The 13,977-nt window shown below is 35.0% G+C and overlaps 1 protein-coding gene across 3 annotated transcripts in view; it reads left to right on the top strand.

Annotated features, from left to right (window-relative positions):
- The window catches only part of ARID4A (AT-rich interaction domain 4A), a 62,871-nt gene that overhangs the window by 27,798 nt on the left and 21,096 nt on the right, over positions 1 to 13,977 (top strand). For all 3 annotated transcript variants that reach the window (XM_025177701.2, XM_025177700.2, XM_007422455.3), the window contains exons 12-15: positions 11,090 to 11,162; positions 12,043 to 12,137; positions 12,252 to 12,349; positions 12,945 to 13,170. In XM_025177701.2, the coding sequence (XP_025033469.1) occupies positions 11,090 to 11,162; positions 12,043 to 12,137; positions 12,252 to 12,349; positions 12,945 to 13,170 (492 nt within the window). The remainder of the gene's footprint in view (positions 1 to 11,089; positions 11,163 to 12,042; positions 12,138 to 12,251; positions 12,350 to 12,944; positions 13,171 to 13,977) is intronic.

Below are 13,977 nucleotides of genomic sequence, written 5' to 3' on the forward strand. Positions count from 1 at the left end.
TGTTACCAATAATCCAAAGTTCTCATTAATTCTTTCTTTTGTGCGTCTATGACCAGTGAATGAGAGAAATGGGGAAGACCTCCAGATTCTCATATCACTACTCATTTGAGGAGATTGATGCCTTCTGAAGGAAGATAATTTTTGCCCAGTAACAATGAAAAACATAAGAGCAGAGATGTTTTAGTAAACTCTGTCAGGAAGGAATGCTGTCTTTCCAGTAGTAACAAAAATCATGATTATGTGGCTCAAATGAGGTTAATGAAAGGAACAAGAAACATATGCATTCAACCTGAGATCTTTCCTCCACTTAAATACCTTTCTGAAAATTACAGAAATGCACCAGAAGGTATTAGGGCTGTGCAATGCTTTGTATTTGATTCTAAAAAGGTGCTTCAGATTTCATGGGGGACAAATATGTCTGCAACTCTTTAAAGCAGCCATGTTTTTTCCCCCTGGGATTGATCTGAAATGTTGCACAACCCCAATAGATACTGCACACATGAGAGATTATCTAACTCTTCTTTATGCACTTGTAAGAATATATTTACATTATAATTAGATTATAGACTTTATTATAAATAAATACCCTCCTTGACAGATTTAAATCCTGAGAAGAAAAATATTAAAACGTTAGAAGACACTTGAGTGTCTTAGCATGGTTTATACTGTGGCATGACCTCATACAGCATGTTTGTGTTTAAGTTTGTACTGCTAAGCTCATATATCTTTTTGGTTATAGTTCTCTGTGTCCCATTGTGCTTCAAGATATATGACTTGCCGCATCATCACATTCTGAGATCAGTTTTTCCCATAATTCTCTCAAACTCCTTCCTTCCTTCCTTCCTTCCTTCCTTCCTTCCTTCCTTCCTTCCTTCCTTCCTTCCTTCCTTCCTTCCTTTTTTGCTCTTAGGATACAGAATCACATCAAAATGTTAGAATCATAGAGTTGGAAAGAATCATTTAGACCATCAAGTCCAAACTGCTTGATTAGAACAAGAAACCAAATTAAATTATCCCTTGTAGATGGCTATCTAGCCTCTGTTTAAACAGAACCAATAAAGAGAGTCCCATCTTCTCTCTGGATAATTGGTACTACTGTAAACCTTATTCTTAAGTGTGTTTTTTCCCCCTAGAGGCCATTGGAATCTGCCTTCCTAGAACTTAAATCCATTATTCCATGATCTGTAGAGGATATGTCTTGACCTTTTTTTGAGCCCCTCTCAAGTTATCATATCCTGCTCAGCATCTTCAGTCTATATTCACAGGATTTCATTAGTAGTCCCCTATTCATATTCATCCTTCATTGAATCTGTCCAAATTGTCTGAAACTTTAACATGTAGCACCCAGAACTAATCTGGGTTAGGGTTCTGATCAAAGCAGTGAATAAATACTATGACCAAGCCAGATATTCTGTATCTGCTTTTGATTTTCCTAAGGAAACAATTTTGAATTTATCCGTGCTAAGTTTCATTCTCTTGTTTTCAAACTACTTTTCTAGATTGTTTTGAATACTGTTTTCTAATTGGGTATGATAGTTTATCTTATGTCACCTGCAAAGTTGATAAGCATCCCCCCATCCAAGTCATTAATAAAAATATTGAGAACTAGAAGGGCCAGGACTGAACCTTGTGGCACCCCATTGTGTATCTCTCTCCAACTTGATCTGCAGAGTATTTATTCTTTGTTTGTAACATAGCATGTGTTTTGTTTGTGGATAAATTACAGATGACATATTCCCCTTTATTTTTTTGTTTATTTAAACAATTTATATAGTTGCCCATCTCACCTGCAAGTAATCTATGTGGCAACAAGAGGATTAAAGCCAGTCAAGAATATAAAATAAATATCCAGAACAGACAATATAACACAAGGGTAAGGACTAAAATCATCCCACTTCTAATCCAAAGACTAGAACAAAACAAATCAACCAACAAAGCTCACTTAACGTCCTGGCCCCAAAGCTTGGGAGAACAGCCAGGTCTTTAATGCCTTATGAAAGGCCAACAGGATCAGGGCTATCTGGATTTCCAGGGAGTGCTGTTCCATAGGGCAAATGCTGCATCAGAGAAGACATGATTCCTAGGTCCCACAAGATGAGTGCTAAATACACCTAGAGCATGCCCAGCCTGCTGGTTCTCATGGCATGTGCAGAGACAGAGACAGGCAGTCCTGCCCTGGGGCTTGCAGTGCTTTATATGCAAGATTGTCCTGCCCTTTTGCAGTTTTGTAAAGATGTAGCTTTCTTTTTTGTCATTTTTGAATCTGAAGTAGCTTTAAACACTTGAGAAATATGCAAGGCCCATATTGTACATCATAAAGTTGCTGACTGTCAGATAATTTAAAATTGTTTATTCAGAGTGAAAATTTGATGAACTAAAATGAATCTTGCAGACAATCAAATCTGAACTTTCTTTACATGAGTATACTTTGAGAGGAAGGCAGGCTGTCCAATATCCTTTTCTTAATTTTAGTTCACTAATTTTGCGCCTAGAATTAAGTATTCTTCCCTATAATGTACTTCTTTCGTCTGAGCAGATTCTATATTTACTAATTTTTATATTCTTGCCTATATAATCTGTCAGTTTTAAGGCACAACAGGCAAAACAATTATGATTTTTCATAGTGCATTCTCTGGGAGTCAAGAATTGAACTTCATGACGTACACATTCTTCTAAATCTTTTTTCTTTTTGCATTTATGATTCTGAACTCTTACACTTCAATAATGCTCCCTGGATTTTTCCACTTCTTCCTATTAAAGAAAAATATACCATAATTTTAATACATAACATCTTGGTGAAGAAGGTATAATTATTTGATTTTTTCTATACTTTTAAACTGCTTAATATTTTTCATAGCTGGACCTTTTTCACTGTACAGAAGTATGAAAAGGCATTCCATCAAATGTAGTTTACATTGAGGATTTTTTCTCTCCTGTTTTGAGGAACTCCTCTCTTGGGCAGTGGCTGATCTTGCTAGGATTGGATGCCAAATAGGGTTAGATCTCATTAAAATAACATTATTATTACTATATTTTTATCCTGCCTTTTTAAAAAAACATCCCAGAAGGTAGCAGTGCCTCAGTACTGCTTTGGTTCTGTTGCTAGGAAAACTGCATGAGTGAGTTCAGGAAATTAGAAGGTGTAGAACCTGACTTAAAGGAGAATTCTAAAAGTAAAAAGGCAGAGGCCCCTGAAGAAAATCTATTCATTTTAATAGATGAGGAACCTATAGTATGAAGGCTATAATAAGTCATATAGTGTGAACATGATTATAGCACCATTTGTGCCAAAATGTCTTGTCATATCCTCTACAGCAAAAGTGTTGAAAATGCTGAAATGGACACATGATATAATCTGACTACTTTTTTTGGAAGGTTGGTCACTTATTAGGAAAATGATGGGGGGGGGGTTGTGTGTGTTGTAACCCAATGGAGTGTTGTCTGAGTGTTTAAATTGGATAGAGCAAAGCATTAGGGTTTATTCCTCCATGCCTGCCTTCTTTGAAATACAGAACTCTTTATTGGAGGAATAAACCAAGAAGTCATGTTATTTATCAACACCACCACCTCAAACCATTTTGGTAGACAGTAAGAGTCCACACCATCTGGAAAGCCACATATTATTAAAAATATTTTTTTGTATGTGGCAGGCCAGAATTTGCCTCAAATTTATTTTGATTGAGAGATGCAAATCAGAATTACTGGTTCAGATGACAAGCAGCAAAACGTACCTTGGATGGGTATATCTATAATTTATTAGCCACATTCGCTAACATACTAGCTAGCAGGGATCAGAGCTGCTAAATTACAGTCTAAACTACAGTAATTCTTACTTGATACATCATGTACATGTTCACTTGCCACGTGCCTTAAAGTATCATAGGGTGGGTTCACTGTGTTAATATTCTATGTGTGAGGAATACCAGCTTTTTAGAAGAAAATAGCATCAATTACTTCCTAAAGGTAATACAAAGTGTGTTATACAAACAGGATAAATAGTAATTAAAAAAAAAAACCAACCTCACTCATGCATTGAACCTCCTAATTCAAAACCCACTTGGCTAGATCACAGGGGACAGTTTTTGTGAGACTTCTGTCTTCTCAGCACCTTCATAGTCGATATGGGATAGAATTACTCATTTTCATACTGTTTCTAATATAGTATTCAGAAGACAGATTTTATTTTCTAATCATGACTACAGTACAGTATGAACTTCTGATTTAAAAAGGAGAACTGCTGTGAGGCACTCTTACATCTTGTAAGTATTCTGACTTTAAAGTGGGACATCTAATGAGTACTAGCTACACTTAATGTCCCTCCATTTCTGGCAAAGTAATAGGGCTTGTGAAAAGCTTTTAAACCCCAATTTAAAAGTGACCTTCTATTCTTCTGACTTGTGATAATCAGCAATGCCTCATTATTTCTATGCTTGTTTCTGTGTGTCATACCCCCCACCCCATGATACTTTAAGGCACATGGCAGTGAACACTGTATAGTATTCCCTTTCCTTGTTTATGGCATACAGCTTACCTATCCTCGTGTCTATGTTTTGGGACTGCAGCTTCTAGGATGCTGGAGAATTCTGTGAGAAGCTCTTGCAACTCATCTGGAGGGTACCGCATTTGGAAAATCTGTTCTACATCTTTCTTGAGTTCTGTAATGTGTGTAGGGAAGCTGTGTATGCCTTTAACTTTTCAGCATTCATTCTAAGTGAGGGAATTGTCAGTGGATAATTAAAGCAGTGTTTTTCAGTCTCAGGAAGATTTAAGATCCATGGACTTCAACTCCCAGAATTCCCCAGCCAGCATGACTGGAGCATGGAGCTGAAGTCCACACTTCAGTTCAGCAGAGTTGAAGTCCACACATCTTAAACTTCCTGAGGTTGAGAAACACTGAATTAGAAATTTTTTAAAATCCAAAGCTGTTTTTTCAGAAAGTAATGATAAAATATTACACATCTATTTTTACAAAGTAGAGTTGTTTTTTACTTTGTTTACCAAAGTTTTGCAGTTTATGTACTTTTAGTTTTTGTGGCTTTAAATGCTAGCCAAGATTGGAAGAGGAAAAACAAGTCTAGGGTGACAAAAAATCGGGAACTTTCTGAGTTTGTGCATCCAAACCTTAAAAGTTAAGCCTATTTCCTAAACAGAAAAGGAGAAGAAACTTGGATGGGTTAAAGTACAATCTTGTTTCCCTTTCACTTCCCCCTGGTAGTCTGTGGTCTTAATAAGGCTGAAAACAGAATGGCTGTTCATGGTTAGAGGCTGCCTACCGGGTTGCCATGGTAATGCACTGTTGGTTGCAAGTGAGCATGCTCAGAGAAGGGGAAGATTTAGCAGAGGCTTGGCAGACTGCCCGGGGAGGCTTACCAGATGCTTTGAAATGGGCTGTCTCTTTCTTTTCCTTTCATGTAATGTCTGATTTTTTTTTTTAACATGGAAGAGAATGTAGGCAATGCTGCATAACATTGGATTCAGTGCAGCAAAAGGAGGAACGCAAATATTTGCAAGTTAGGCTGAAGTGCATTGAGGCACCGTGAGCTGATTAGGTAGAAAAGCAAATGTAACCATTTTACATTTGAGAGAAAATGCAGCACCTGGGTAAGGACTGTTTGCGGATTCAGGCTGTAGCTTTAACTATTTAGTCTGCCGTGGATATGGGCTTTGAAGAAGAAGGGTTGGGTTTTAGATTTTGTAAGTTTCTGGTCTTTTTTCCGGCATTTTCGTGATGCATGTATTTTTTTTTCCTTTGCAAAACCGACAATTGGAATGTGGTCACAGCTTTTGCTGTGCCATAAAATAATGGCTTTTAACAAAATGGAGTCACTTTCCACGCAAACATGCTAATACTGAACAAAGTGTAAGAGCTTGATCGTTTGTGGAATGTGGAATCTCACCCTTCCCCCTCCCCCTCCCTCATGTTGTTATACACAGTTAATAGGCCACATTTTGCTGGGTGTGAACTGTTGCAGACTGCACTGGCTTTTAGTGCTAGCCTTTGTAAATATCCTGCTGTTTTAGGTAAGTGAATAGAAGTGTAGTCTGTAAAAATGTTAGATGTTGTTGCTTGAAGCTGTTATTTTGTTCTAAAGAGCTTTAGCTTTTCAAACAAAAGAGAAGGGGAGGAGAGGAGCTTTGTTGGGGAAAAAAATAAAAATGGCATTCCTGTGGTTTTTTTTCAGACCTAATTTGGAATAAAACAAACTGTTTGACAAATATCGGGAGGTAAAGTGAAAAAAAAGATGATTAGAAAAAAATCTGCTGAATCTATTGTTTCATGGGGCAATAGAGATTTCTTTTTAAAAAATCAGAAGATGAATGTAGGTATGGAAACAGTGGTATGTTTCTATGCTGTCAGCAGAAAAATCAACATACTGAATGCTTAAATTTATAATTTAAAATTTTTAACACATTCACTGCCCTTAGTCTTTCTTCATCTTGATTCCTGTTTTCCACATCTGAAAGGCATATTCAGAATGATTTTTAATTTTTATTTTCAAAAGCAAAATGCAGTCATAAGGATAGTCAGTAGGTAGGTAGAGACCTTGTGACTTCTATATCTTAATTTTTTTTTAAAAAAATCTGTGGTTCACATTTAAAATAAAAAGGTATAGTTCTTTATTAAACCATTACAATGTTTGAAGTGGCCTTTGTACAAAATTTTTGTCAGATATTTTTATTGTACGTTTGGACAATGCAGTCAGCCCAGGAATAGTGGACCAATTCTTAGGTAAAGAACTTAGATCCGATCCACCAGTTATTGCCTGAGTCATTACAGTAATGTTTATTTAAGGCTCCGATCCTGTCCTCTTGAAATAGATGGATTGAGCTTTTGTAGCAGCAGCAGCAGCAGCCCCTTTCCCATTACTTTTCAATGTACTGTGTGTGATTCAGAATTTGAACTCAGGACTTCCTTGTTGAAACCTAAGCTGTTTTCCATTGAATACTGTAATAGTAGTGTGTAAAAATATATTTAATAGATTATGTAAACTAAATTTGAGGAAATGATCACTAAATCATCCAGAAATCTGCTTACATAGAATATTTATGACACTTCTAATAGTTGCATGTCTCTTGTGTGATGTGATTTGCAAAAACTGTACTTAACGATCCCAAACTTGTCCCTATATTTTTAAACCTAATTTTCTGCTACTTCTGTGCATTAAGATAGTTTAACCCAAACTAAAAGGGGTTCTCTTTTTTGTCATTAACCAAAAAGAGTGTATAGTAAGTGAATTTGGAGGAGCTTTAATGTATTGCTTTTTAGTAACAATTGAAAGCTTTCATCTTGAAATTTTATCAGATTTGAAAGCTATTATGATTTTTTTCTTTTAGCTAAAACCAACATCTCTTTCTTCAGTGATTGACTAGTTAATTTCAGGTTCGAACAGCTAGGATCCTATTCCTTGAAATATAAATCAGGTTTGTCTATATGATAGCATTAGGCATTTTTCTTTTTAAAACATTGCTCTGTTGGACTTCATACTGAATCAAATCTGTTATTTCGTTTAAAAAGTTAAAATGCTTTTATTCATGGAGTTAAAGCAGTTTCTTCTATAGAGCAAATATTTCTGATTTTTTTCTCCAGATTAGTTTAAGGTTCCTTTCTCATTGGGTACAATAGTTTATTAATAATTTATTGGGTATATATCCTTGCTTGTTCTAGGCAAGGATATGTTGTTAATTTCAGTTCTTCATGGCTGGTTTTCAGCATCATAGTAGCATTATATTCTGAATTTGATTAAAGTCTTAACTTAGTATTTTAAGACTGAAAATAATAATTCTATCAGCAATTGGCATATAATACTATTTTTCAGGCTATATCATGTAAATGGTGTTAGGGGATTGTTACTAAAACCGCTTAGTTTTGTTGCTACAGAAGGTATGTTAATCAAGCAACAAAGCTAAGTAAGAATTATACTTTGCAGTTCCTTAAAACCTTGTAAACATTAAAAAAAAAAATCAAGGGGTTCCATCTCCTTTTGATTGAACATGTTTTCAGTGTCTTGTGTGTGCCAGAATACATGTACTGCAGCCCAAAATTGCAATATCCATTTGACTCTTGTGTCCTTGCTGAAAGGTGTTTGCAAGTACATAGGTTGAGACTTTTTCTGCATTGAATGTGTTCGATTCTGTCCAGCAATTTAATGGTATGTCATTAACAAATGTAATACTGCATTTTTGTAAGAGACAAAAGGTAAATTATAACTTTTCCAGAACATTGTAACATATCATTGTATATACAGCAAAGTGACTTCTAGAATGATATTATAACGTGATGAATATTTACCCATGAAGCACACTTACCCGTGTATAAATCTGGCTAATGTAAATGTGTTCTTTTCATGCTTTAAACAAGGTTATATGGGGCATCTGTCATTTACAGTATGTAGTATCCTCTACTGATAAATAATACAGTTATATTTTCTGCAGTACTTATTTTTTCTTTTTATAGGGAAGCAAAAATAATGTTGTTTCCAGTCTTTTTTCCTTTAGAATCAGTTTTTAATTTAAGTGCATATTAGCTATAACCATGTTCCATAACCTAAACAAAGGCTTCATCTCATTTAAAATAGTTGTAAAGAAATGTAATTACTTACTTGCTCAAATTCCTTCAAAGCATACAGAGGATTATATGTGTAAGAAGTTTTTATATTTTATTTTGTATAAGGAACAAACATGCTGAAAAATTAGACTAAAATACAGGTGTAATGATTTTTCTTTAGTTAATCTTGCTGCCTTCTAATCTGGAATAAACTCATGGAATTCTAGGAAGAAACAATTACTTCATTAATTTAAAACAGTACATGGAGAGTGCTACTGGAGTTGAATACAGCTGGTTGTCAGTGGGTATACTGTATAAACATAGAAGTTTCAAAGAAGGAACTATACATTTACTTCATCCATATTATCTTGTCTGATTTTTCAGAAGTCTGGCTTAGTACCATACCAAGTTAATTGAAACAGTGATACTTCACAAGAACATTGTCGAGGACAAGTTAATGTCATCCCATTTGGGATCTAGTATCCTAGAGGCCCATTTGCTGTATTTTGACAGAATTCTTTTATACTTTTAGTATTTCATACAAAAATCTGTGTTTCTCCACTGCTTTTGTACTTTTAATTCTATTGTGAACTTAATTTTAGATTGTTCTCTTCTAGAGATTTTTATGCTGTACCATAGTTTAAATATTTTAGTACTTTATCTCTCTGGTAGAAAAATAAAATAGGTAAAATTTGTGCAGCTTTGTTATTTCCAGATGAACATGTTTAAGGATATGGTTGTTTTCTGCAGATAGTTTTCTGGAAAAGTATAGAGAATTGAACCTTCATACACTTGCAGCTCCAAATCACGTTTGTCTTGCCCTTCTTTGTTCAGTTTCCTCTTGAATGAAAAGAATCAAATTACCAATGGGCATGCATTCAGAACTTCATATACACTGAGTTTACTGAAAGCAACAGAAACCCTAGGATTTTAGCTGCTGTGTTGCTCATATAAGGTCACCTTAGTCACCCTTTAATATTCTGACAAAGTTACATTAAACTCAAAGGTAGAATTTTAACAAGAACATGATGGCTGGCTGGTGCAAAATGTGTAAGCATTGTGGGGTCTAGGAAATTCATATGATGCCACTAAAGTTTATCAGATATATTGAGCAAAATGTCTACTGCAACTCAAATCAATATTGATTTTTATAATATATTTACTGAATATAGAAAGAAGCACAAATTAATCTTAGTGGTATTTTTGCTTATACATAAAACCACATTATGCAGGATTTTAGGAGAGGGGAACTATAGGAATGAAATACTATTTTGAAGACCAGTTTTGTGATATCTGATAGGGGCTGATTCCCAATCTGTGTTCTGGAAATAACAAATTTGCTGCAAGAATACTGCACATGGTTCAGGCACCACTGTTTTTTCAAATAGCCAAAATCTTGGGGATATCTTGCAATATTTCAAGCAAGAGCACCAACATCTTGACATTTTGGAGGCTAACACAATTTTATCCATCTAATTAAAATGTTAATTTTATTTAACATTAGGTCATCTACAAGAGTTACATGTGCTACAAGGCCTCAAAGTGCTACCCTGGCAACCCCTGCAATGTACTGTTTCATGTGCTGGTGTTCAGAAGCTTTAGTGTTGATAAAGTGATCTGCATTAAGGGAAGGTTTGGGAACCAATGAGCTAGCATTCTGTAGGCCTGTTTTCTTTATAGATGCATAGGTAAGAAAGTTAATTAAGAAAAAAATAGATAAGCTCAGCTATCTATTTCTAGATAGCTCAGCTATCTAGAAGCCACCTTCAAAGCATGAGGCCCTCTTTAAGCAAGTTACTGTGGTAGCATATATGGTTGTTAGATAGCCATACTTGAACTAGAGTTAAGTCACCTCTATCATAGTCTCCCCTAATTAAAGTCTCACTTCGGCGCTCTCCAATTAGCTAGCTATATAGTTATAGAGCGTGGGCATGGAGAAATACTGTGCTCCATTCAAAAGCCATTTGAAGGAAGGGCTGATAAAAGTTCAATAATGAGAAATTCAAAAAACAGTTTTTTGAAAGTATGTTGTAACAGAATTTTATGTTTGCCATATTTTGATGGAATTGGCTAATTCATAGCCAGTATACTCTGGAAATGGAAATTTCACCCTAAGGTTTTTTATAATCTAGTAGCAATCTCAAGTGGTGAATACCAACAAAAATAGGACATTAAATAACAAGAGGGAGTTATTGGAATGCCTGGGGAAAGCTGAATTAGTACAGAAATAATATGGGGACGTGCTCAGTAATCATAGAATGCTGGCTATTAGTTTAACATCTAGTTTTAGTGGTTCTCAGCTTCATGATAATAACGTTACTTTTTCAGGACTATATGCTCTTGAAGCTTAGTCCAGTTTTAAGGTTTCCTTCAAGGTAAGGACTGGTAGTTAACTGGGGCTTCATATGTGCCATACCAACTTGCTTGGACGCTGTATTTTAATGAATAATTTAATCCTTAATTTGTCAGTTTTATTTTTTTTTTGCAGATATAAAATTAGTCATTCAGATATGTATTGTAATGTATCTCTTTTTATTTTAAAAGCCTGAGGAAGAGCTTGATCCTGAAGAGAGGGACAATTTCCTCCAGCAGCTTTACAAGTTTATGGAAGACAGAGGTAATGTGCTTTAATTTGCTTGTGTATAGATTGCAGCCTGTCATCTCCTCTAGGAACTGCTTTGGGTCATGATAATTATAATAGGCTCAGTTCAAGTTTATAAACAAAAGAAATTCTACCCCAAACTCTGTCCTTCCACACAGAGATGTGGTTGTATCCATTTTTTGGCCCTTAGTTCCCAAAGTATTAATTGCACCTATTGGCCATCTGAAAGGTTGCCTACTCCTGGCATATGTACAGGTAAAATGTAGGGTAATTTCCTAGAGCTATCTGTTCTTGAGGTGGGAAATGATCTTTAGGTAGGTTTTGTTTTAAGAAGAGCATTCTGAACTCCTCAGTTGGCCTTTTCATTTACCAGTAAATATCAAAATGTTGTATTTTCCACTGATAGGTTATTAAGTCTTGAAGTATCAATAAGCATTAGTTTCCACCAATTTTCTAATACAGTAATATATTTAGTAGTGGTTAATATAATGAAGAAATACTATGTGTTCATTTTCTGTTACTTTTAAATTGGCGTTATTTGTGTGGAATGAGTGGGTCATTGAAGCTTTAGCCTTTTTTTATTGTACATTTTTAAAGTATTTGTCATTTCATACACAAAAAAGAGGTCCTGGAGTATTGGTAATAGCATCTATATCTATGTCACTTACATTCATGTTGGGATTTCTAGTATATAGTACCATTTAAGAAATATATCTCTATGTCTAAATATACATTTAAAATGATCTGTTTCACCAAAGCAATTACATACAAATTTTAACATACTAAAACATGATTCTGCAGGCATTAGACAAGTTGAAATGCATGGTTGTGTGCTCTAGTGTAAAAGTAAAATATTTGCATCATAATACTTTGTCCTCATGTTTTCATTAATTAGGAACTTCTATCAATAAACCACCTGTTCTGGGCTATAAGGATCTTAACCTCTTCAAACTTTTCAGACTGGTATATCAGCAGGGTGGGTGTGACAATGTAAGCATAACATTTCTTAAATTTATCCTGAGTTCATGCTATTTAATTTCAAACTAGCAACATGCTAGGAAAGTTAACTAAGATGCTTTACTTTCTCCCATTCTTTCCTCTAAGATTGACAGTGGAGCTGTATGGAAACAAATTTATATGGACCTTGGCATTCCTATTTTGAATTCAGCTGCTTCTTACAATGTAAAAACTGCTTATAGAAAGTAAGTGGTCCCTTTTCATTCTTAATTTGTATTTGGATGTGAACTGCTTGAAGGACAAGAACTGAGTACATTTTGTCAAGCTTTTATTTGAGCTACTCCCAGTCAAATGATCAAATTAGTTTGGATTCAAAGGAATGTAAGAAGTAGAGGAGATTGGGATAGGCACTAATAATGGCATCTCACTAACAATAACTCCTTTGTGCAGAAACATTTTTATTTATTCGTAAATTTTCTCTTCTTTTAACCAAACCCACTTGTAGACTGTTTAATTTCTCTGAAGAAATTAAAGTTTTAGAGAAAAGCAAAACAGTAATTCAGTCAACAGTAGAGTTAATAACAAGTGAAGTGCCTACAGTCTCCTATATCCTGGTAAAAATTACTCTTGTAACTCAGAACATCAGAGAATTGGAAAGAAGGGGGTGGTAACTTGAGATGTTAGTGTTAAAGCCCAGATTTACTTTTTAATCAGTTTGTTATTTATTGAAGGAAATTGTGGGGATTTCAAAAAGTGTGCACCATCCCTGTGTACTCTTAAGTATGATGGGAATGATTTTTGGGGAGGTCCCACAATAAATATATATTTAAAAATCTGTAGGTATCTTTATGGTTTTGAAGAATACTGCCGTTCTGCAAACATTCAGTTCAGAACCATCCACCACAATGAACCAAAAATAATTGTAGTACAGAAAAAAGAAGAGCAAATGGAGGAAAGGGTAAAAGAAGAGCCTGAAATGTCTCCTGTAGAGGTTCAGAATGAGATGGAAGAAAACAACTGTACCAGTGAAAGTGAAAAAGAAGAACTTGAGCAAAGGTCTCAAAGGGTAAGCAATAGCACTTGTAAAAAGTGTTCTGCTATTAAAATAAGTAATGATATTTGTAATTCAGTTGACAGAACACATGTCTTTCCATTAGCTTTTCATGTTCCTCAAATACTGCTGCATTGTTCATTCCTGTAAAGCTCTGAACTTGTCCAACCTTTTCAAATGTAGTTTTATTCCAGTGTTTGTAAGTTGCCCCATAATAAATCCTCAGGATGGCTGAATAAATTTGAAATAATTTCACATTCAAGCAGTTTAAAATGTACTAGCCTTTCCACAGTTCCACTTGTTCCAGAAAACAGAAACCTGATCTAGGGGTTAGGATAGTACCCAGAACCATGTAGGTGAGGCATAAGATGCTGCAAGAGAAATAAAAAATGGACAAACGTCTTTCTGTTTCCATGTATGAAAGTTTCTGTTGAAATGAAGTCTCCCTGCCTTCATCCTGATCTAAAAAGTACTCTCTGAAAATGTGTAATTCTATGTGTCTCTTTCCGTATTTATCTTTCTCATTCTTTGACTATCAAAATTGTGATTTGTAATTTTGTATTTCTCCCTAGAGAATATTTTCTTGATTGTGTTTCTTTAGAACGTCCCTGTTTGTTTGTTCATTTGCTCTAGCCTCATTATAGAAGCCTATTGATAAAATAGTATTAACTGATTTAGGCCTACAAACTAAAGACAAATACTTGAAGCATTGATTGATTATATGCCATCATGTCAGTGTTGACTTTTAATAACAGTATACAGGTAGTCTTCAACGTACAACTATTCGGTCAGTGACTGTTCCAAGTTATGATGACACTGAAC

This window comes from Python bivittatus, unplaced genomic scaffold, assembly GCF_059951505.1.
Source record: "Python bivittatus isolate LINGU-HERP-01145 unplaced genomic scaffold, Pbiv_v1 ctg000580_np1212, whole genome shotgun sequence".
Lineage (NCBI taxonomy): Eukaryota > Metazoa > Chordata > Lepidosauria > Squamata > Pythonidae > Python > Python bivittatus.